The 26,236-nt window shown below is 41.4% G+C and overlaps 2 protein-coding genes across 2 annotated transcripts in view; both read right to left on the reverse strand.

Annotated features, from left to right (window-relative positions):
* The window catches only part of LOC119891569 (nuclear factor 7, brain-like), a 57,368-nt gene that overhangs the window by 15,710 nt on the left and 15,422 nt on the right, over positions 1 to 26,236 (reverse strand). Inside the window, exon 3 of the mRNA XM_038703324.1 lies at positions 4,458 to 4,704. The gene's annotated coding sequence lies outside the window, so the exon portion shown is untranslated. The remainder of the gene's footprint in view (positions 1 to 4,457; positions 4,705 to 26,236) is intronic.
* LOC119891147 (nuclear factor 7, ovary-like) lies at positions 3,160 to 24,993 on the reverse strand. Its single transcript, XM_038702493.1, has 3 exons — positions 24,843 to 24,993; positions 5,992 to 6,086; positions 3,160 to 4,335 (listed from the first exon to the last, which is right to left on the reverse strand). The coding sequence occupies exons 1-3, from the start codon at positions 24,991 to 24,993 to the stop codon at positions 3,160 to 3,162; spliced, it is 1,422 nt and encodes a 473-aa protein (XP_038558421.1).

The raw sequence follows: 26,236 nt of genomic DNA on the forward strand, positions 1-26,236 counted from the left end.
AGGATCACTGAGGTGCTGGTTAATTGCTCACAGACTAATATGCTCCAATACACAGGTTTCTCTACCTAAGATTCAAATACACAGTACACAGGTTTTACGCCGGTGCATGTTGGGAATAGCAGAGTGAAGAGAGCAGAGTTCTGTCAGATGGGGATTAAAACAGCTGCTGTCATTAGGCGACCAATCAGAAGGCAGCAATCAGCTCCGCTGGACCAACCTGGGGTGCCCACCTGTTCTGCATTACCTGCATACACAGAACAGCTGACAGTGCAGGATGAGAAAGATGCAAATCACAAAATATGACGCCAGGGTCATAACACAGAATTTAAAGTTCTTCTTCTCACCTACAAAGCTCTTAATGGTCAGACACCATCTTATCTTAAAGAGCTCACATCTTCCCACGATGCACTGAGCTCTGCTCTCCCTCTGCATCTGTATGAAACCTCATCCTGTTCATGCATGTTACTGACTTTACTTTTCCCTTTCAGAAAATGGAGGCATCCATAGAAAAGAAGCTCAAACAAACTCCCTTGTAAGTGTTGTTATGGGTAAAGAATTGTGATCAGCTACAAAATGAAGCACAGAAAGAGCCCTCCGTCATTTACACTGGAGAAACAACAAGGGAGCGTAAGCAAGAGCCTTACCTTAGCTAGAAAATGCACACTTTCATGCAAACTGCAACTCACACACACACACACACACACACACACACACGTTTGTTCCACTATTCCTGTGGGGACATCCCGCTGACATAATGCATAACCTGCTAATTGAACCGTAAAACAAGTCTTAGTAAAAAGCAGTCTCAACACGTGTGGACGTCACAGTGAGCTATAATTATTCTAATTCCTTTGAGATGATTTGACTAAAGTTAGAGTTTCTGAGATCCGCTGGACAAACAGACTGTGAAGGAAATGTGATCCTGCTAAGAGGTAGGCTAGTACTAGTGATCAACAGCAAACAGTAATATGCATGGAACTAAGTGTCAGAAAGTGGAAATAAAAGGGTTGAAAATGACCAGGCTGTGAACAAAACGTGTACTTTGTCTCCGTCTTGTGACGTTTACGGGAAGAAAAATGCTGTACATTCAATATGCTGATGACATTATGCACATGTGAGCATGTTGTCCCTGAGACTGCATTAAGTAGGTTACAACATGAATCACATGTGACAGTGAAAGCAAACAATGTTTTCTTCTTGGGAACGCTTCTCCATTTCTACACCCTTCATACACTGTTAGTGTTATACAGTCCTGCTGACTGACTCAACTCCTTTAAAGAACCGAATCTTTAGTGAAACTCTTAATTCTCCTAAAGAGCAAATAATTCAGACGCTACATCTCTGTCTGTATAACCCTCAGTGCTCCCTGTCTGTAACAGACCCCAGTAACAACATACTGTTACACCTTCAAATTATAATTATGATTCTGCTTGTTTTTAACAAATACAAAGTGGAAAAGTCAGAAAATATATTTTATTTTAAACTCTGAACTGCCTTTTTAGAGTTTATAATCATGCAGTGAAGTTGTAGGAGGGTAAGTTGCACAGCTCTTCTCCAATACGCTTTATTCATCACATGTTTGTTTCTTTAGCCTTCTTTAAGGTGGAATGAGGTTGTTTCAGGTTTCTTTTAGACAGTCAGTTAATCCGTCATGTGACTTTACAAACTGACATTTGAACTAAATTAGTTTGGCTGTCCACAAATGTTGACGTTGAAAGAGTTTCAGTGAAGAATTAGTTGTTTTGAAAATAAATACATTTAGATTTAACTGTTATCTGCAATTTAATTTGTATTTTCAGTCACATGACTGTTTAAAATATTTATGTAAAGGAAAAAGGAATAAAAACTGCTGGTGGTTTAATTACACATCATGTGAAGCAGCTGATGTACATTTACTTTATTAAGAAATAGCTGAAGCAATAAAAAAAACATTAAACTAAATTGTACTGCTGGTATTTTCTTTATGTTGATCATAAACTGGAGATTTATCACGTATCATGTTTATTTATCATGTTACTGATGATGTACTCACTACAAACTGCAGTATAAAGAAGCACTGTAAGAATTAAGGTCCAAATTAAAATTGAAATCAATTTGAACAGTTTTTTCTAAAAAGAAATAAAACAACAGACCCAAACCTGAAATAACTCAAAAGACTCAAAAGCATCAAAAAATATAACTGATGATGTTAAAAAGAGGAAAGTGAAACGCAGCATTTGGTACAGTGGATACAAACTACTGTACAATGTTGTTTGACTCCAGATGTTGATAACCAGGAGAACTTTGTCTCCTGATGACGTCATACAGTTTCAGCATTTTCTTGGAGATTAAACTTTATTTAAGAGGCAGCTCAACTAACACACTACTATTTCTTTTTGAAAAGCCACAAACTCCATGAAGAAGTAAAATGAATATCTAAAGCAGGAGTTCCAACCTTTAATACATTTTGACTGAACTGAACTAAAGTGAATCCTGAAGTGAACAGAAGATCCAGAAATCTCTCAAAGTAAAACTGATGTTTGATGATGATTAAAGTTAAAGAATCCCACAACAGGAAGCAACGTGTTGGTATAGTGGATACTTGACATGTTATATTGTGGTCTGATTAAAAACCAGATGCTGCTGACCAGGCTAACATGTTAGAATCTGAACATTAGAATTGATTTGAACCTGGATGAAAGCTCAAGGCCGGATGATATAAAACATTTCAGTATTTAGATATCATTTTAATCTGCTTTAACTTTTATTCATGCTGATTTTTCTAATGTGATCTAGACAGACATTGAGATCGGAGTAAAGTCTTAATTATCTTTCAAACTACAGAAACAGTCAGCAAAATTAATTTGTTGACCCTCAACACCAAATGAAATCTGCTTTAGATATAAAAGACGAGCAGATCAAGAATGTTTGGGTCTGAAGTGTGATGATGAGTTTAGAGTTTAATAAACCTCAAACAGTCTGAAAGTAAAAGTTGGAACAATAAACTTACATTCCTGAACGTCACAGAGAAATCTCAGTGTGACAGATTTTGATATCAGAGGTTTCAGCATCACCAGCTGCACCAATATATAAATATGGGAAGAGTTTCTCAGTGAAAGTGTCTCTGTGAGTGCAGATGTGAGTCGTGTCTTCAGGGTGTAGAAGGACACCTCCCCCCTGTCATAGTCCAGCTGGACTCTGATTCTCTGGAGACTCTTCTTCACTCTGACACAGTCCTACCAACATCAGTGTATTTTCCACTGTGATGCTTAAACACCAGAATCCATATTTTGGTGAGGGAAATGTCTTTCCCTTCCTGTCAACTGACTCTTTAGCCAAACCTACAGTCCAGTCAGGATGGTCTCCCACCTCCACCTCCCAGCTGTGTTTCCCTGAGCTGAAGCCCTCAGAGCCCAGAACTTCTGCATACTTAATGAATCTCTCTGGATTGTCAGGAAGCTGCTGCTTTGTGTCTCCACGTCTCACACTGGTCAGATCATCAGACAGATAGAGCCAGCAGTTTGCAGTGTTTGGGTCCAGAATGACAGGACTGAAGTGGACCTTGTCCTTCATCTTCTCCCAGACTCTGAAGGACAGGTTGCCCAGGTGTTTGGCCACATCTATCAGCGCTCCTGAGAGCAGCTGTGGATCTGACAGTGAGCGCTGGACTCTGGCTCTGGTCTGAGTGGCTTTATAACTGCTGAGGAATGGCACGCTGGGTTTCTGCAGCTCTTCTTCAACAGCAGAGATCCTGTCTGACAGAGAGGACATCTGCTCCTGAATCTTCTTCATCTCTCTGCTCACAGTCTTCCCCTTCTGCTCCTCTTCCTCCCTCAGAGCTGCCAGTCTGGACTCCTCTTCCTCTTTCAGGAACTGGTGGAGCTTGTTGAACTCTGCTCTGATCTGCCTCTCTGTGGACAACAGCTGCTTCTTGGACTGTTGAATCACTTCATTGTATGTTTCCTCCACTTGTTTGTATTTGTCCCTCTTGTCCTGCAGAGACTCTAAGTCAGATTTCAGCTGCTCCTTCAGGTCCCGGACTGCTTGTTCTACAGGAACCACCTTGTGACTCTGGTGGAGAGAAAACTCACAGACAGGACACACAGCTCTCTGCTCGTCCTCACAGAACAATGGAGGCTCTTCTTTATGTTTACTACACACCTCCTCCACCTTCTTCTCTCCTTTTTCTGTCTCAGATGATCCAGTTTTCTGTCTCTCAGCAAAGGAGTCAGCCAGTTCCTTCAGTGGAAAGTTGACTCCTGGATAATCCTTTGATGATTTTCTTTTACAAATGGGACAGTTTTTGTTTCCAGCTTGTTCCCAGAATTTCTGCAGGCAGCTTGAACAGAAGCTGTGGTTGCAGCTCAGAGACACAGGATCTCTGAAAGTCTCTGAACACACGTGGCAGTTCAGGAAACTTTCAAAAAGAGTTATTTTCTCAGCCATTTGATACTGAAGTTATTTTTCCACAGACTCACCGAGTGAACGTCTCTTCCCTTGATTGTTTCAAATACTCCAAACGTGTGTTTTCCAGCAGAGATCTCTCACCCTGTGATGGCGTCTCAGCTCTGTTCAACAATGTCCAAATCTGCTTTTAGTTTCACTTTCCTCTGTCACGGGCTGAATGAACAGCAGGAAGTGTTGCCATGTCATCTTCTCACCAGCAGATGGCGCAGTCAGGATGTCTGTCAGAGTCAGTACAGGACAGTTTCCATGTACAGGTGTCTGTAGGAAGACAAACACGAAATTGGGTAAAAAATGTGATCTGTAATTTTCTTTCTCTAAATAAAGAATTAAAATGCTCATAAAAAGCCAAACTGTGTTCATTGAATCCAGCTGAACTAAATATAGAACAAGCTGTTAACATGAAAGCAAAAGAAAGCTTTTGTTTAAATTTCATTTCATTTCAACTTGTTCTCATCCCTCAATAAGCCTCTGTAAAATTCACAGGGTAAATATTTTAAACATCACTTTTATTAGCCTTCTGTTTTTGTAAACATTGTGTTACAGTAAATGTACAAATAATAATCATGATGCAGAATCCAGAAAATAAAAGTCTTTCAGTCGAGGTCTATTTGTTTTACTTTCTGGCACATTTTCTCTCCCTTTCATTCATTCATTCATTCATTCATTCTCTTTACCCTCTTATCTACAGTAAGAATCACACGACTTGAGTCATGTTAGTTAAATCCTGCATCAGCTGTATTTATCATTAGAAGATAAAAACTGTAAAATAAATACATGACCAACTCTTCACTTTAAAATTGTTATCCCAATATAAAATTTCGCATCATTTGATGTGAATAATTTCCATGATAAATGTCAAAAAAAAAATCTCTTTCAGGTTTAAAGACAAATTTTTAAAGTTGAAGAATTTTAAAATGTAATCGTGATAATTATCATTATTGTTTTATTGCCCAGCCCTACCTGGACATACAGTCTGTCTGACAAACAGTCTGTGCAGGATGTTTTTTAAAAGACAAATGTGAAACTGCTCTGAGGTGGTGCTGTTGATCAACACTCTCAGTCTATACAACCCTCAGTGCTGCCTGCACTGATACAGATCCTGACATTGCTCTGTATGTACTTCTGTTGTGTCTTATTTTATCCAGCAGTTGAGCAGCAGAAAATGAAATAATGAGAAGCAGAGAAAGTTGCAAAAATTCAGTATTAATCTGTATCTTGTACAGCTGAGGTCTGATGATGCCGCAGCAGCACAAAATAAATGTCAGCCTCTTAGGAGCCAAAGAGACACATTTCTGAGGTATAATTCAATCTGAATAGTTTATTTTAGAGGATTTGACTTGATTTGGTTCCTGATGAAGCAACACTTTAACAGCAGTGATGCATTTCTTAGAGACCCTGGACAGTACGTCTGTAAATCTGAGATTCTGTGAAGGATATTTTTAACAATCAAAATCAAAATCAAAAACTGCAAAGACCAACAGCGAACAACAAAATGTGGCAATGTTTTCTTCTTGGGAACGCTTCTCCATTTCTACAGAAGCTGTGGTTGCAGCTCAGAGACACAGGATCTCTGAAAGTCTCTGAACACACGTGGCAGTTCAGGAAACTTTCAACAAGAGTTATTTTCTCAGCTATTTCTACTATTATCCAAATTAAGACTCACCCCAGAAATTTCCTTCAGTTTGCTGCTGAAAATCCTTTCAGTGTGCCGTTAGAGATCTCTCAGACTGGACAGGCCTTGTGGTTTTGTTCAACAAAGTCAGAATTTGCTTTCAATTTCAACAAGCTTTCTCATCGGTTATTGATTAACGGTTCATGGATCAATGATATCTTTATAATCCCAGAGGAGCTATGTGTTGTACAGTGGTAGTAAATGCAGTCCTGTGTTTTTAATAGCAGCAGATCCAGCAGGATATTTTACAAATTGACCAGTGTCTTAAACACCAACAGGAAGGTGATGTGTATCTTAACAAAATATTTTGACTGTGTTTAAATAAAAATATACTTTGTCACAGTAAAGAGCAGGAATCTGTTGGACACAGAACCAACCACAGACTCTGGAAAGTTGTCATTTACTGTGACGTGAAGGAACATTCAGGAGGTGTGTGAGCGGACATGTTTTTGTGATTAATTATGATTTGCTCATTTGAGCTTTAACATGTATCCACATGAGACTGAAACCTTCTTGCAGTTTATTGCTCCTGTTTGTTGCAGATTACAGCTCTCGCTTATCTCTGGACTTTGTGTGATGATTTATATAATAACATATTATTAAATGCCTGTGCCTGACCTTTGGACACACAAAGCAATTAAAGCAACTGTCCAGAAAGTCAACAACTTAAAAAATGGTTTAGTGTCTGTTTCACTTTATTTATTTTCATTGCAAACCCCCTCAAAACTACAGAAAACACTAAAAACTGAACTCTGTATCTGTTCTTATTAGCGTTTGTAAGACTCACCAGGATTGTGTGGATCATACTGATATATAAGAGCACTATCTGAACTGATGTTGATTTATTTTGCAGTGACTGTGTGAAATAGTACTTTCAGCTGCATTGATAACTGTTACTCACAGAGAAGTAACAGGCAGTAACTTGAAAGAAACTGACTTCCTTCCCAGCAGGGAAGAGACCACCTTCACCTTGGCTGCTGCAATGGCATCAATAACATTTGTAATTTTAGAACTGAAATTATCTACAAGCTCATGGACTGAGGCCCGTGAGAGGGCGTGTCGAGGAGAAAGCCTCAATAAATTTTTCACTAGTGTTCTCAGTGATATGCCGTTTTGTGATCACCTCTATTTTAACATTTGTGTGCACGCAGACAGCACTCTCAAAGAAAACACAGGAATGATCAGAGAGAGCAACATCAGTCACCACAAGCTTGGAAATGTTCAGACCCTTGGAGATGACCAAGTCCAAAGTGGGCCCCTTATTGTGCGTGGGCTCCGTCACATGTTGGGTCAGTCCATAATTATCAAGAACACAACTCGGTTCTTTAGTCCCTCTGTCCTGGGGGTTGTCAACATGGATGTTAAAATCACCAACAATAACTACTGTTTTGACAGAAGCCCCGAATGTAACTCAACAACAGCATAAAAAATATTTTCCATAATGATATGCAGTCAGGCACACATAGACACAAAAGGGGCTTCAGCACCTGCCCTTTTTTCTGGGATGCTTGTTTGTGTTTTTTGCTGTTGTTTTTAAATAAATGAATATACAGTATATTTATTCCTGTTTGCAACAGATTCCCTGTCAAACAAATATATTTATTGGGAAAAAAATCTAAATAGGCCATCAGGTCAGAAGATGAGACTTTGGAGTTTGATGCCCTCTCTCTCCTCTCTCTCTCTCTCTCTCTTCTCTCTCTCTCTCTCTCTCTCTCTCTCTCTCTCTCTCTCTCTCTAAGGCAATATCTCATGGCCTTACAACCTAATGTACTGATGGAGACACTACAGGTGAACACAGTAACATTTGTGTCTGATAACGTCATCACAATCGCCACATTTATATGCAAATTAGGCGTTAACTAATTAAAATGTGCTACTTTGCACACATTTGACAAGTCACTGCAGGTGAATGGGATAAAGAAAATAACTAAAGCATATCAACACAGAACTTCCCCAGTTAATGACTTCCATCAAGAGTATTTTCCTCTGAAATGTGCTGTGTAAATGTGCAGATTAGCTTGTTTTGGGTAATATAGAAGAAATCTATAGATGCAAATAGACCGAGGGTATTAGGCTTAAAACCAACTCCATCTAAATGTTTATTCTTGAAGTTTTATTTCCATTAGAGTAAAAGAAGACATGGAAGCAAAATAGACCAAAGTCTCAAAATTGACCACTCCATGAAAAAAGCGCCTTAAAGAGTAACTTCATAGTTTTGATGCTCGACTCCTCATCTAATAACTCTGCATTCTGTTGTATGCTGAGAGATCCTCATATAATACAGACAGCCCTCCCTCAAAAACTAAGTCCATGTCACCATCAGTAATTGTGTGTGTGTGTGTGTGTGCATGGTAAATGTAATATAATAGCAACAATAATAAAGCATTTGATCAATACGTTAGTGTATTCAGGCAATTCAGTATTCTGTTGCTTGGCTGTGTGAAGCTGAAGGTTATCTTTACTCATTTGGCATCTGGCTTGTGAAACTAAAAGTAAAAGTATTTAAATAATATTTATTTTAATTCTGCCTGCAGCCCAATGCAAACATAATGTAATTTATGCTAAATATATACTTGAAACTAGTAGCATAGAAAACATGCACATTGTGGCAAAGTTTCCTTTGCTGTCGCCTGCTGCTGTGATAAACCTGGTGAATACTAAAGAAGACCGTGGTCTCTGTCTGAACTGATCATTTTGTAGAAAAGTAAAAATGTTGTTGAGTTAATGTATTTGTCTTGTCTTAAAAAATGCCCTTTTTTTCACTTGAGCCCCTGCCCACCAAAAAGTCTGTGCACTGTCCCTGTATGCAATAATCTTCATGACGCAGCCTTGTCGTCAAAGAGCGGAGGCTACTCGCAATAATGTTGCTGCATTATGTTTGAAGTTCACGCAACGCCTGCTGCAAAATTGTAATCAATAGCCTACATTTAAATCTAAATGTTGTCTAGTCATCGTATTAACACGAACGGTTGACAGTCGCCGCAAAGTAGTGAGAAAATATGATGCCACGTGACCGCGACGCAGACACCTGACGTTCAGGGTAGCGCTTGTAGTGTGCTGCCGTTTCTGTCCCCCCCGCTGTGAGACACTACTGTTTCACTGTCTCCAGGATGCTTCATTCCCTCTAAAGCGGCTGTGAGCTGCACGTTAAAAGTGAACATTTGTGTGGAACCGTGGTGATGTTTCTGTCTGATCACAAGTGTTTTCAGTTTCGGTTTTCTTTCTCTGGTGAGGAGCAGTGCGCTCCTCTCATCGAGTAGGCTACAAGTCAAATCATTTCTTTACATAGAAAAATGGGCAACGATCGTCCCATAAAGCATATAATACTGACATTGGGCTGGCCCAATCACTCCCTCCCCCTCTGCTCCAGCTGTTTCAAATGCGCGGAAATAACCGATTTATAGATATGAACTAAAAAAAAGAATAAGCTACTGATTGATGTCCTTCCCTTTATAAAAATAAAGACATTTCCAACATAAATTGGTGCAGAAAATGTCTCCAGAATTCAGGAAATTAAGTGTTTAATGGTCAAAATCTTCAGGGGGAGGACCCCCAGACCCCCCAATATTTCATTAATAAACGTTTTTTTACTTTATTAAAATGAATTAAGCTAATTTAACATTGAGGTGAAAAGGTGCCATCTGCACATTAACAACGACTTTAGGCTACTTCAGGCATGCCTGCATGTCTGTAGACTCAGCTGGGATTAAATTCTATGAGAAAGGTTGATCTACAGGAGAAACATCTGACAGCAATACAGAATGCTGGCTCAAGTGCATTAGAGGAAGACACACCCTGACACAGATGTTGCCAGTTTCTTAGCTCTAATGAACTATAATTAAACCTTAAGAGGAACCCGCTCAAGTGTGTCACACACACGCACACACACACACACACACACACACACATACCTTTACACCACACACACAAATGCACACGCAGCACACACTGGCAACACTTTAGCATACTTTATTTTAATTCACAAATAATTTAAGGGATTTAAAAATCTTAGAATCTGCTTTTACACACACACACACAAACAAACACACACACACACACTCTAACTATTTACTGCGACTCATTTTTTGCTAGTCATGTATTCTGTTGCCTTTAATGCTGTTGTTATAACTTTTTGTATTCGTGTATATTCCAGTGTTGAGAGCAGTCAGTGAGAAAACATTTTGCTGCAATGTTTACATCATTTACTGGGTTCAATAACTACAATGTTACTGGAATCAGTACAGCCAGAGACCCCTGGGACAGGAGTGGAAGGAATAAAACAGTCACTCACAAATGTACTTTGGGTTTGTAATCAACTCCAGTAGTTTTTACTGTATGTGGAAATTTGTCATAAGTGTGTTCTCTTTTATAAGTAGTCAATATTGTTTGCCAGTCACATACATTAAATGTTTAAATATCTGTTACATATGTGTTTCTATTATTTCTCAATGTATATGTAAATAAAAGGGTGTTGTGGGACTGAAATTCAGCAATTGTGGGCGGCAGCTCTGCATTGAACAAGACCAGGTCAGGCAAGCCTGAGTCAGACTCTGCTTTTACTGATTGTACAGCTACATAAGCATGAGAAGAATATAAGTAATAAATATGACTAAAAGTAATCAATTTTCTAATTCTATCTATGCATAATATGATTGCCTATGTACACCGCCCCTGTACCTGTCACTGTTTTGTCTGCCTCCTCATCCTCCTGCTGCTTCTCCTGCTGCTCCTTCATCCTCATCAAGATGACCGGAGTCATCATCACCTTGTCCCTCTGTGCATCACCTCCACTGAAGTCAGTGGTAACAGCTAATACAGAGATCCTCACATAATCACTTCCTCTTAAGTAATTGTGCCTCCTAAATAAAAGCTTGAGAAAGTTCTTTTGCAGCAGTGCTTCATGACGAGTTTATTGAAAGTAAGCGTCCATAGGTTTATTATAAATGCTGATCAAACGCACACACTGCAGGGTGAAAAAAAGGGAGAAAAAAATCCACAGCTAGTTGGACTCAATCTTACAAACTTCCTAACAGTTGTCCCGCACAGTACCGACTGTGCTAAGCGTGCACATGAGTATACAAGGATTTGAAATAATTTGACTTTTCTCTGGTAAAATTAGAGAATAAGGTTAGTTCAGGATCTATAAAATAGCAAGATATGTAATTAAAAATGTATTAATTAACAGAAATATACTGAGTTAATAACTTTGGTGTCCTACTCTTTTCCAACAGCCACCTGATACTGAATTTCAGCAAAAAGGGATCAGAACATCAAGCATTCCTTCTGTTTTTAAACACAGTTTTAGGAAAATGTATTTCAATGTCCCTACCAAACTGCTCATAATATTCAACGTCACATAAGAAAATGAAACCCAGAGCTCTAACCAAAGTGGAAAGCTCCTCCCTGTGAGTGTGACAAAGGCCGAAAGGGCTTTTAAGAAGCAAACCAAACTGTCAGCTGAACATTATGAATCAACTGGATATCTATGTTAACGTAGAGAAACCATCAGGAAATCCTGGCAAAAAGAAGAGACGAGTAATTCTTCAGAAAATATTTATGCAAATGAAGACACGATCCAGACTCAGCTAAAGAAAACTGGACCTGCACTCTCAGGTAATGAACACATGCAAACAGGTTAACCTGTACACACTATAATAGCATGATGACAGCAGGTTCATGCAAATATGTGAATATTATTTACTCATCAGCACACACAAATATAGAATAGAACAGATCAAAAGATGAGTATGGGACAAGAGTTCAGAATTTCAGCTCTCATTTCCTGGTATTCACATCTAGAAGTGTTAAACAACTCAGGACATATCACCGTTTGTATTAGACCACAGCATTCTTAGGTGAGCAAAAGTAATGGAAAAAATAACGTTTAATATTTGGTTGCATAACCCTTGTTTGCAATAACTGCCTCAAGCCTGCGACCCATCGACATCACCAAACTGTTGCATTCTTCATTTGTGATGCTATTCCAGGCTTTTACAACAGCTTCTTTCAGTTCCTGTTTGTTTCGGGGTGCTTCTCCTTTCAGTCTCCTCTTAAGGAGGTGAAATGCAGCTGTATTGGGTTAAGTTCAGCTGATTAACTTGGCCAGTCTATGACCTTCCACTTTTTCCCCTGGTGAAGTCCTTTGTTTTGTTGGCAGTGTGCTTTGGCTCATTGTCCTGCTGCATGATAAACTTCCTCCCCATTAGTTTCAATGCATTTCTCTGTAAACTGGCAGACAAAATGTTTCTGTCCACTTCTGAATTCATTCTGCTGCGACCATCATCAGTTACATCATCAATAAATATTAATGAGCCTGATCCAGAAGCAGCCCAAACCATGACATCACCTCCACCATGCTTCACAGATGAGCTTGGATGCTTCGGATCATAAGCAGTTCCTTTCTTTCTCCACACTTTGGTAGAGATTAATCTCGGTCTCTTCAGTCCATCAGATTGTGTTCCACAACCTTTGTGGCTCATCTCTGTACTTCTTTGCAAATTTCAATCTGGCCTTCTGATTCTTGCTGCTATGTTTCTGCTCTCTGAGTCTTCTTCCAACAGTGGATTGTGAACCTTCACCCTGCACTGTGGAGGTCGTTGCTGATGTTTTGTTTTGGGGGTTTTCTTCACAGCTCTCACCATATTTCTGTCATCAACTACTGTTGTTTTCCTTGGCCGACCTGTTGGATGTCTGTTGCTCAGTACACCAGTAGTTTCTTTCTTTTTCAGGACATTCCAAGTTGTTGTGCTTGCTCTGCCCAATGTTTGTCCAATGGCTCTGGTTGATTTTCCTTCTTTTCTCAGCTTGACAATGGCTTGCTTTTCTCCCATGAAAGCTCTCTGGTCTTCATGTTGGTTTATCCTCTTTAGCAGAAGTCTTTATAGTCTTTATAGGTGCCAAGGATGAAAACGTGTTCCACTACTTTTGCTCACTTGAAAAATGGGTGGGATCAAACAAAGGGTGGTTTGTCCTGAGTTGTTTAACACATCTAGATGTGAATACCACGAGATAAAAGCTGAAATTCTGAACTCTTGTCTCATACTCATCTTATGATCTTAAACCCAAATGTCTTCAGTGAACAATCTCATATCACCTGATGATGTGTAGTTTACTATGGTAACGGGGTGGGGGTCTGGTTGTTTAAACGACTGCTGATAAGCTGGCTGTCACCAGTTAGAGCTAGGTTTTTGATAGATATAAGCAGAACAGCAAAAGAGGAACTAAAACAGCAAGTTATCATTACCAACACTTTGACCAAGCGTCAATATGTGACGAGTCGAGAGCCTGTTGTCGTATCACCTGCTGCTTATAAAACTGCCTTGCTATAAGGAATTCTTACCTGTAACCTGTTTTCACTTAAGCCAAAAGAGCACAACCATGTAATGTGCAATGCAATTAATGACAGCGTATTACTGTAAGTCAACAGTCTCCAACAAGGCAATTCAAAGTATTTACATCATCATTTACAACATATAGGCAACATAGGGAAATGGAAAAAATACACATTAAAATATAATTTGGGTGAAAAAGAAAATAAAAACAGGATTAAAAAATAATGTAGCAGGTCTAAAGCTACGTATAATTTTAATACAGTTATGAAAATTATATTTCCGGGAATATTAATTCATGCCTCGAAACTAGGAGCAGCACCAAAAGATTTGCTTGTCCGCCCAAGGCTTTAGGTCCTTGAGTATAGCCTGATAATTACACAGATTTCTGGTAATTCATTAGTTGTTAATGGTTCAGTTATTCTGAAATCGTAAACTTTAGTCAATCAGTCAGTCTCAAATCTGAGGGTGAGTTCTATGTACAGGGACTCTGGATTTTTAACAACACACACACAATATCGCTGTGCCCAAGGTGAATTTTATTAACTAACAAAGGGAGTACAACAGTGGGGTAAAGGTGGTTATATGAGTATAGCCTGATAATTACAGAAATGTTAGCTGCGCACATACAGCATGTGGTGCGGTCCACACATGACTTACGTGAATGACTAATCATTCATGCAGCACACCTGGACACACCACCGCTCACTGAACAGATCTCTGCCTCACTGCCACAAACAACTGTCTCCACCTGCTGGCATGTAAAGCCGTCTGCTCCCGGCGCTGTTCCACAGACTTCTATTCCTGTCATCATCACGCATAGACCAGTAAACCGAAATGTGCACATCCCACACAGAAATATTAGTAATCTCTTAAGGATTAGGACAACTGCACCAACTCCAGCACCAAGAACAAACTCATTTAAAATGGCTCTCTTCAATGTGAGATCACTTTCAAGTAAGACTTTTATCTTAAATGATTTTATCTTGTCTGCAAATCTAGATTTTATGTTTTTAACTGAATCCTGGTTGCAAATGAATGACTATAGCCAGCTAGCTGAACTGTGTCCGCCTCAATATGATTGCTTTAGTCAACCGAGGGTCAGTGGTCGTGGTGGTGGGCTAGTGAGCGTGTATAGGAAAAATTTTAAATGTCATCAAGTACGCTGTGATGAATTTAACTCCTTTGAAGTTCTCACTCTTAAAGTTGGAGGGCTGCAACCTATCATATTTGTTATAATTTATCGCCCCCCAAAACCGCCTGGAGGATTTTTATCAGAACTTCCTGAATTTTTATCTACTCTGGTTTTAAATTATGACAGAATTGTTCTTTGTGGCGATTTTAATATTCATGTTGATGACCCCAACAATGTTAATGCAACTGACTTTTTAAATATGGCCACTTCTTTTAACTTCAAACAACATGTCAAAGGGCAAACACATAACCGTGGTCATACACTGGACTTGGTTTTTACCCTGGGTGTCAGCATTTCCTCTGTGGAATTAGTGGACATGACCATATCTGACCACAGATGTATTGTTTTTAGCTGCGATTCGCCTGTTACTCATGCTGCCTCACCAAGCTCCGTGTGTTGCATCTTTAATGAACAGAGTGTTTCAAAGTTTTGCGCATTCTTTCAGAGCCAAAGCCAACACCTGTCTGATTCCAACACCAACAATCTGGTCGATCACTTCAATCATATCTGCTTGTCGTCACTAAATATTACTGCTCCTCTAAAGGTTAGGCCTACGTCTAAAGCTAGTAAGCAACCCTGGATAAATGACAGCATTCGCAGCCTCAAAAGGGAATGCAGGAAAGCAGAGCGCAGATGGAAAAAATCCAGTCTCCAAGTCCATTACCTCAGTCTGAAGGATTTATTAATTAACTACAATAAAATGGTTAAGGATGCGAGAACACACTATTTTTCTGAACTCATTACTACACATAAACACAATCCCAGGTTTCTGTTTAAGACTGTGGATCAGCTGGTAAACCCAACCCCTCCTTGTGCCTCAGCTGGAAGTAATGATGACTGTGAATTGTTTTTATCTTATTTTACCAATAAGGTGGTGTCAATCAGAGCCTCTATTACCCCCGTGGACTCTTACTCAGAGGTCCTCACCAGCAACAACAGAGTTTTAACCAGTTTTATCCCATCGACTTGTCTGAGCTTTTAAAAACAGTATCACAAATGAGAGTGTCCTCCGCCCACTTGGTATACCTACAAAATTTTTACTGAAAGTAATAGATTCTGTTGGGCCCCATTTGATCTCTGTTTTCAACAGCTCCCTATCTACTGGTTGTGTCCCTGATTATTTTAAAACGGCTTGCGTGAACCCACTTTTAAAGAAACCTGGTTTAGATCCCTCCCTCCCACATAATTTTAGACCAATTTCAAAACTGCCTTTTATTGCAAAGATTCTAGAAAAATTGTGTCCAAACAGCTGCTCACTGTGCTGGAAAATAACAAATTATTTGAAAAGTTTCAGTCTGGTTTTAGGAAGTACCACAGCACTGAGACTGCCCTGCTTAAAGTCACCAATGACCTTTTAATGTCTGCTGATGAAGGTATGTGCTCAGTCCTGGTACTCCTGGACCTTAGCGCTGCTTTTGACACCATTGATCACAACATCATGTTAGACAGACTGAGGCACTGGGTGGGGATCTCTGGTACTGCTCTAGAATGGTTTTCATCCTACCTGTCAAATAGGAAGTTTTGCGTGTCTGTAAACAATATGTCTCTTCATTCAGTTAAATATGGTGTGCCTCAGGGGTCGGTCTTAGGACCCATTTTGTTTTCCTTGTATCTGCTTCCCCTTGGACATATTATCCATAAACATGGCATTTCTTTTCATATTTATGCTGATGACACACAAATATACTTGCCCGTCAGATCCACAGACCCTGGAATGCTGAGTTCACTTAACAACTGCCTTTGTGAAGTTAAAAAATGGATGTCAAATAATTTCCTCCAGCTGAACTCAGACAAAACAGAAATCCTGGTCATCGGGTCTCAGCAGATGGCAAATCAAATACTGCCATCTGCTGGTTCCCTAGTAAATCACATTAAGCCTGTGGCAAAGAACCTTGGTGTTTGGTTTGATAGTAATTTAAATTTCGAGCAGCACACCACAAAGCTTGTTCAATCATGTTTTTATCAACTTAGAAATATAGCTAAAATTCGATCTATGTTAACTTTTAAGGACACCGAGACCATTTTACACGCCTTCATCTCATCACGCCTGGATTATTGCAACAGCCTTTTCACCTGTTTAACCCAAAAATCTATTGATCGACTCCAGACTGTCCAGAACTCAGCTGCCAGGCTTTTAACCAGAACAAAGAAATATGACCACATTACTCCTATTTTAGCTTCATTACACTGGCTCCCAGTATGTTTTAGAATTGACTTTAAAATTCTATTGATCACTTTTAAAGCTCTTCATGGCCTCTCGCCTTGTTATATTTCTGACCTTTTAGTCCCATACGCACCAGCACGTACCTTGAGATCCTCGGGCAGAGGTCTGTTGTCTGTTCCAGAGTCTCGACTGAAAACTAAAGGGGACAGAGCGTTTGCTGTCAGGGCCCGAGGCTCTGGAACAGCCTGCCCGAGAAAATCAGGTCGGCTGAGTCGGTGAACTCTTTTAAGTCCCTTCTTAAAACATACTTTTATAGGAGAGCTTTTCCCGATCTTATTTGACTTTATTTTATCCCTTTTATTTTATTGTATTTTACTAATTTTATATTAAATTTTCATGCTCTTATCTTTTTTGTATTATTCTTTACACTTGTTAAAGCACTTTGTAACTTGTTTTTGAAAAGTGCTCTATAAATAAGGATTATTATTATATTACAGGGACAACAGTCAACATGCAAACCAGAAGGCAATGAACAGAGTATGTTAGGCTCGATGGAATTTCAGTTTATATTGTAGAGGGAGAGAATTCAACACAGTCTCACTCCCTACTCGTCAAATGTCTGACGCATGGTCAAGGCCCTTTGTCGTCGCTTTTTAAAGACTTGGGTAGCCCTTTTGCATCAATTATTGATGTTTAGGGATCCACAGTCAAGTTAGCAACGCTTAGCAACAATAAATATGCAATATCCGGTTACACTTTCAAGATAAAACGTAACGTTTCGATACATCGCCATGTTGAAACGCGCATAATTAAAGTCGTGAAACGTTGCAGTTTCGTTAGGTTTAGGCACAGAAAGTACTTGGTTGGGTTTAGGCAACAAAACTACTTGGTTAAGGTTAGGAAAAGATCATGGTTTGGGTTAAAATAGCTATGTATGTCAATTAAGACTAAAGTTAACTAACGTTAATGTCAATTTACCTCACTCGCCTAAATAAAAACATTTAATGTTTTGTTTCACACGGGACACAAACCCTGTTCTCCTGCTTCAAGGTCCGGGTTCTGGCCCTCTATCCACCCCAATCACCTCCTTACTTCGTCTTTTCTCTTAAATATCATACTTGCCTTTACCATCAAAAACTGACACCACAGGGCTTCCCTCAATACGTCGAACTATGGGGATCCCTAGTGCGTCACAAACTGACGATTATGGCTCTTGACCAAGCGTCCATATGTGACGACTTGGGAGTGAGATCGGGTTGGAGAATTCTACCAGGATGAGGGAACGAATGGTCGAAATTACGTTGCAGATTTAGTTTGAATAATCTAGGGGTTTATTAACTGTAGATGAGGGCCAACTAGAGAACACCAACGAGTCACAGAGTGTAGTTTGTTTTGCCTTACTTTTGTCGCAATTCCCCTGCAGCAAAGGCTCACTGTCGGTTGACTTATGGAGGTGGTCCTGGCCAGAAACCCCAGTGGCGTCTCGAGTTGAGTTCGAACCGGTGGGTCTGTTCTGGAGTCCTTTACGGGAAAACGGGCCGTCAGCCCCGGGCTTGTAAATGAACGGCTTCTGAGTTTGTGGTCCAAACAACAAAATCAAATAAACTCATACATTTGGCGTAGGTTCGCAAGGCCCCGGGAATATAGGCTATTTCATGTTGCTGAGATAAAACAAGTCTGGGGAAAGTTTCAACCCAGGCAGCTCAAAACAAAATCAAATCTCCCGCTAAGAAAATAGGAGATTCAAGGGCAGTAGCTTTCTCAGCTCATCTGAAGGAAATTTAAAGTACGAAACGGGGAAAAAAAAGATCGGAATCTCAAAAGTAAAGGAAGTTAACGAAAGCGTAATTACGTTTAGTTTCAAGAGAGTTTTTTAGAAGAAGAGAGAGTGAGACAAAAGACAACAAGGCCTTTTATCTGCCTCCTTTAGAACGTGGTGACGTCAATTTGGGAGCGGGTTTCTGGGGGGAGTCACCCTAAAAGTGTTTCTTTCTTTCTCGTGGGATAAAGAAAATATATATACGTTGCATGTATTTCCATTTAATCTCTCTCTCCACAATATCGACATACTTGAAAAAAACATTCGGATAAAGACAAGCAAAATAAGACTAAACACTATAGGATTGAATGTTATAATGGTTATATATAAAAAAAAAACGTAACAAAGCTTGACTACATGTTCTCTGTGTAAACTTGATGGTTACCAGTTTTAACTCAAGAGACAATTTAGATGCAAGCGTGGCAGCAAAAATTTCATTTGTACAATTACATGGTGATAGGTACTTAGCGCTCATTGTCAATGTAAGCCAAGTTTTAGACACTTGCGTGTTATACCTTTCCTGTCCCCTTGGTGGAGCTCGGGTAACACGAGAAAACAGTAGACATTCCACTGTGAGATTTACCACTTTAACTGAGAGGCTGGTGATACACACAGGCGTATCAATTGATATTTTAGTAGGAAATTGTATATGAAACATTTAACTAAAGCATTGGTTAATACTACACAGACAGTGATTGCTAGGGAATAACAAGGAGGAATTAAGACAAAACAAAAAGAGGTTAGGGAACTCTTCAAGATTACTTTCTTATGGTTCTGCTAGTTTTCAAACATCACTAAAAGGATAACAACGGGGGCAAACGCCACTGCTCACTTAGCAAGGTTATTATTTAAACAGAACAAACACAGTTTATAATTGAACCTTTGTTGGTTCGAGAAAAACAGGGGTTGTTAGGGTCTTCTCTTCTGCATTCCTAGCTTATCACATTTGCACATCGGCTACAGAGAGAAGAGTGGTGGTTCTTGTGATGTCCAGAGGTGACCTGCGGAGAGAGAGGGGTCTTGCAGCCCCTTTTGCTGTCCTGCTAAAAGTCTCTAGTGACACCTTTACGGCTAGAGAGGTTCACTTAAGACTCTTTGAATACACAATCCTTGAGCGATGCATTGTCTGATTGAGTCTCTGCCGGTCCTTACCAAACACCAGGCGATGTCTCTGGTTTTTGCATGTGAAAAGGTCAACTCTAGGGGAGGAAAACTTCCCCCCCTCTTTTGACACCATCTGACCTTCTTTCCCTTTTTGAGTGAGTCTGGTTGATTTCACAACAACAACAATAATAATAATAATAATAAACAGGACAGTAAAGGTTACAGTGCAGTGTACAGTCAGGGTTAAAATAGTTAATTGGAAAATAAAAACAGGCTGACGGGTGCAAAAAATTTTGAAAAGAGAATAAACAGAGAATTACAATTAATCTACTCTCTCTAGCTAGTCTGTACTCGGGTCCATAGCAATCTTTGGGTCCACTGAAACTCCAAAAACCCTCGGACACTACAGAGAAACCAGGACATGTCTGTCTGCAGGCCACTTTGATCCAGTTATACTCTGGACCCACCTGCGCATTTACAGGTGGACAGAGGTTCCTGCAAATGACTCGGGCGCGAGATTTAAGACCACTTCCTTCACTCTGTTCAATCTCACTCTCATTATCTTTTCACTCAATAACCGACTCATTTCTCACATGTAAATATTTAATTTAAAGCAATGGTAAGAAAAGTTTAAGTCTTAATTTAAAAGAACTGACAGTTTCAGCAGACCTGCAGTTTTCTGGGAGTTTATTCATAGCATAATAACTGAACGCTGCTTCTCCTTGTTTAGTTTTGACTCTAGTTTTGATTGGTATCAAAAGATCCTGATTGGAGCACCTCTAAATATAATCTTATTAATGAAATCAACACTTTTCAGGGTAGATGCTGGCAAGTAAAATACTGCATTTTATTAGTTGTATTGGCCACTTAAAGGTATTTTAACAGGTAAAAAGGACTGGATTGGTTGGTACACAGCAAGTAAAATAATGCAGAGTCATAAGTATAATTACAAAAGAGATCATGTCTATATAACTCAGCAGTAAGTCATGTTGATTATAGGCTACAGTCTGTTTTCCAAATATAAACAAAGACATTAGACATACGCCTACCAAACACATAATCCATCGGCAACAACGGGCCTCTATTTATTATTCTATTCTATTCTATTCCATTATTTATTCTTATTAAAAGAAACAGTAAAGTTTATAAAAACATACCTTTGCTATTACCACGGACATAAAGTGATAAAATATTATATCATAAGCACTCATCTGGGGGCACCATCTGAATTTACGCTCGCCCAAGGAGTCCTTAGGTATGGCTTAATAATTGCACAATTCTTTTTTTTTTTTTAAACCTGTCCTGCCCAGCAGCCTGGTATAGAGTATGATGACCTGGATACCATATTGTGCCAGACAGATTTTACTTAAACAAGAGAGTATTAAAATACTCCTTTGTCTGTTTTATTATTTATTTAATTATGTATTGACTTGTCACCGGGCCGGACAGGGGGGCAGACACGGGGATGGGGGGGCACAAACAGATAGCACAGAGAAAGGACAACACCTGCAAGAGAAGGGGGATGGAAGGTGGGGACAACAGGGAAAAGCTGTGGGAAACACCAATTGCAGAAAGCAACGAAACCTGCAATAGAACAGAGAGGGGGGCTTGGGGAGGAGAAAAACAACAACAAACAAACAAACACAAACAACAAACAATAAAAATAATAATAATAGTAAAAGACAACCAGCCGAACAGCAGCAATAAACAGCTGACATAGTAACACAACTAAGAGAAAAATGAAAACAAGAAACAGTCACACACACTAAATAAGCAACAACACAGCCACAAGAGCTGGAATAATAATTAACTTAAATAAGTAACTGAAAGAAAAGCATCAGGAATAATTCTACCAGGGACAACCTAAGTTTGTTTGTGTCTGTGTGTCTGTGTGCGTGTGGGTGAATGTGTCTGTATGTGTGTGTGTGTACATGTGTGTGCGCATAAGCCTGTTAAAGAATGTAGTTGTTAGTGAGAGTGGGACGCCACGACTGTAACAGGCAGGCAAGAACCCCAGTAGCCAATAGGGGTGGGAGAAAGAAAAAGAACAAATCAACCGTGCAACACCAGCCAAACCAGCAACGAGGCAAAATCAACTAGCTCAGCTGCATGCCATCAACAACCCACCCACCCATCAAGGGCACAAACCCAGAACAAACCGGAGCCCAGCCCTGCCCCGCACCCACACTGCACATCCCGAAAATTACTATATACCTCAGTATCCAGAGGTGTCCAACAACTGGCCGACAGAGAAATGGGGAAGCACGGATCCAAGGCCAACAAAGCAAAACAGGGACGCAAACAAGTCCCTCCAGGAAAAGCCTCCCCCGGACTCCAATGCACAAACTAAACGCCCAGCAGCCATCCAGAGACCCTGCCCAGGGAAAAAGCATAATGCATCAAGATGCATCGACAATCGCCCCACAATCCCACTGCAGCTCACCAAACCGCAATCGGATCAACCCGCGCAGAGACCCCCACCCCCAGAAGCCAGGACACCCTGCGACCCCCCAAAGCGCAAAGGACCCCAGACCCCGCCCCAAGGAAGAACAGCAGAAAGCCGTGCCGGGAGGCTCCCTGCCGCCAGGGAGCGATAACGCAGGAGAACCAGCCAGAGGCATCCCTCCCTACAGTGCAGGCAGTGACAGCAGCCCCCGAGGCCGATCTCATCTCCGGACAGGGGCCCAGCCTCCCAGTCAAGCACCCCCAATGAGGAGCACCAAAAACTACCCCGACAACACCGGCCATGCGCCCCAGAGACTCCCGAATGCACCCACCGTGAGAGAGCTGGCAGGGGGAAGCAGCGGGAGCCTCACCTCTGCCGAAGAAGGCCCAGGCGAGGAGAGGAGACAACGGCCCAGGGACACACCACCCACCCAGAAATGAGCAAAGGCCACAAGCCCAAGTCCCCAGAACCCTAGGTCACGGGCGGGCCCCCACGCCAGGGGAGCCCCGACCCCCCCCAGCCCACCATCAGGCAAGGCCGCCACCAACCCCACAGCACCCCCGACGCCCGGGGCTCCAGGGGTAGGACACGAGGCCAATTAGAATCTCCCCCACTCCTTCAACCCCTCTGCCTGCCTCTGTAAATGTATTGTTTTGTGTTGGATGCATGTCATGGATTGTGAAGTGTTGTATGGTGGAGTAAAGATAAGGTGTGTGGTAACTAAGGTGCAACTAAAACTGGAGGGTAGTTGTGACACAGGCACCCCACAACTGTCAGGTAGTGGAGCCTCCCATCGTGCCCCTCCCACCCCCCAAGCCCTCTGTGTCTAATGTGTAATTAAAATTGAGGGGCAGGCAGTGAGGGAGGAAGAAGTGCGAGGCCGCAATAAAGCAGCCCCACCCCCCAAACGCCCTGCAGTAGCCCTGGCTGTAGAACATTTATCATTATATAAATGATTATGATGTCACAATGTTAATGCTAATGCTAAACTGCTAATGCTAGCCTAGATATAGTGATATCTTTATGTCAATGTTATTACTCATGCACGTAGATGCTAATATCTTTAAGTTGATAATATGTTATGGCTAGACATTTAAACTCAGTGCTTGAGGTGTACTGATTTCTCCTTATTTGTTGATTTATAATTCCAGAGACCATAGGACTGTTCAAGTTTATGTCACTGTGTACCTAAGGCATTAAAGACAAAGGAACCCAAAATTCCTGCCCCTACCACGGGTTTGACCTTCAATATTGGTCCTTTGAGCCGGAGCTCTTCACCTGCAGTGGTTACAGTATGGCAGAACATGGAGCAACATGGAGCAGCCCTAAAAACAACAGCACCTTCCATCTCACCTGTATGATTATCAGGTGACCATGCCACAATCTTTGAGAATGTCTAAACTTCTTAGTGCCAGCAGCCCGGAGTTGTGGTCATGTAGTAGGCAACAGAGGCTCTCTACAACACATGACCAGCTTCATAAGATGCTCAGTCATCCAGGAGGTCTGATACAGTGTCAGAGTTATGAGGTAGAGGAATTGGAATCAGCTACTCTCTCTCTAGGATGTCCCCATCCTTTGTCAGAGGGAAACCGAGATGGCAGTGCAGTAACCTAACGAGTGGTTCTTCTTCAATCTCCCCCAAAGCTCACAACTACACAGCGCAGCATCAATGTCTATTCACGCCCCTACATCGTTGCCTATCATCAGGAGCGCTGCCAGCTATACATCAGCCCCACCGTCTACATCGACACTGAGGCAGCTTGCACCAACACAGTTTCTTCAAGATGGCGCTCGACTGTTTGTTGACTCCCCAAACTGAACTGTCTGAACATTAACAATATTGAGTCCTTATGGAACACCTGGTATTAGAAGAGGCATGCCTTATCGCTCAGGCTTGTCGTCACCACCCTCAGCCATATTCAGCTGCTATGCAAGCATTACAGCAACAATATGGACAATCTCACCAGCTTGCACAAGGTGAAATTTTATCCATACTGAATTCCCCTGACATAAAGGCTCCAGATTCCAAGGCGTTCCAGAGCTTTGCTCTCTGAGTCGACCTTGGACTGGAGCTTACTTCAACTGGTCATGTGGATAGACTCTTGAAAAAGCTTCCTAAATATTTGAGGGACAGTTTTATCGAACGTTTATCATCCAAAATGGCCCAACAGAACCTTTCTGAGAAATCACAGACAGGAAAAGGTGGCAAACCTTTTAATGAGCTCAAGTCAAAGAGCCAACCGCCTGTGACAATCTATCAGGAAGGGCTAACCCTGCAGAAGAGACTGTGTTACGACCACAGTACGTCTTGTCCAATCCAAAATCAAAGAAGTCTTTTCTGTAAGGGTAATGACCACTACCTTTCACAGTGCCTGATCATTATCACCCAGACAACTGATCAGATAGAAACATGGATCGCAGAGTGAAAGAGATGTTGTAAGTGTGGTCGCACTAATCATGGACCTGATGCTTGTACACTCAGAAAGGCTTGCAGTGAATGTCAAGAAGTCCATCTAGGAGTCTTGCACGTCATTGCTAAGCCAAGTCCAGGGGTGTACCTCATTACTCCACTTGAGAGGACTGCCCTCTCCCTTACAAAACAAGGTGCAGGAGTTTATCTGAAGGTTGTTCCTGTAATAATAAGGAATGGCAGTAAGTCTCTACACACCTATGCTATACTGGATGACGGCACTGAGCGTACCATCATACTTGCCGAAGCAACACATCAACTTGGCCTGGTAGGTCAGGCCGAGTCTATGGCACTGCGGACAATCCGTCACGATATAGCTCACATCAATGGTGCCTCGGTTGACTTCCATGTATCATCCACCATACATCCAGAAAAAAGGCACTTCATTCGCAATGCCTTTACAGCCAGCCAGCTTGTTCTTGCAGATCTGTCACGGCCGGGGGCCAGAAACTCAAACGCAGACTAGAGAATGCACTGAAAGTGGTTTATTGAGCTCTAGGGAGTCCTGGGAGAGGTTTGGGTGTGGTGGTCGCTCTGTGGGTCTGCAGCTCTGGTCCCTCTGGTCTAGATGACTCCGTGGCATAGGAGGGAATCCGCGTGGCGCAGGTCCTGGCTTCTGGAGGCGAGACAAAGAGAGAGAGCCATTAACAATGGTGCAAAGGTTCAGACAACGTACTGAAACTAAGGTTGACAAACTGGCTGGCGTGTCCATACGGATGAAGTACAACGATCCGGCGGGGACTGGAAGGTTGGCAGATCCTTTAAAGGCGTGTTGATTGCTGGCAGAGGCCCTGGTGTGCTGATTGCAGATGTGCTTCAGGTGGGAAAGTCTGGAGCTCAGAAACCACGCCCACCAGCAGTCTCAGGGCAACAGGCAGGCCAGGGTCACGACCAGGGGTTTGTGACAAGATCAGTCCTATCCAATGCCCCTTTTGCAGAAACGCTACCGCCATCTTAGGGGGATGCAAATACAGCCCTTTGATAAGGTTCAGCCGCTTCTCCTCATCCGATCAGACAACACTCATCTCATCGTGGCGAAGGAACCAGTTTGCATTAACCCTAATAGTGAACCAGTAGCAGTTCTCACAGAGCTTAGCTGGACACTTCAAGGAGTAGATAGCCTTGCTCCACATCAGGTCGCCGCTACTTCACTTCTAGCAGATCGAACACAGATGACATCTATCAACGTGTGGAGCGCCTTTGGCAGGTTGATGTTCTGCCATTCAGGAATGATAAGCTGGTAACTCGCTCCCTTCAAGATCCGGACGCTAACAGTCTTCTAGAGGCGGGCACTACGCGAGTGAAGGTTGGAGGCACATTTAGGTATGCAACACCCTTACCCCGCATCAAGGGAGACCCTTTATTGAAAACAACAGTTGAAACGGTGATGTCAACTCTTCAGAGTACAGAAAGACGGTTGCTGAAGGATCCTTTTAAGGCCAACCTCTATGAGGAGCAGATACAGAATCAATGATGGGTGTATCAGAAAGATCAGTATTGAGGAAGCAGCAAAGACACGTGAGTTGTGGTTCATTCCTAATCACCTTGTCGAACATAATGGGAAACATCAGCTGGTGTTTTATTGCTCATTC

This window comes from Micropterus salmoides, unplaced genomic scaffold (genome assembly GCF_014851395.1).
Source record: "Micropterus salmoides isolate LMB-PRFRI ecotype aquatic unplaced genomic scaffold, ASM1485139v1 Ms_hic_scaffold_7, whole genome shotgun sequence".
Lineage (NCBI taxonomy): Eukaryota > Metazoa > Chordata > Actinopteri > Centrarchiformes > Centrarchidae > Micropterus > Micropterus salmoides.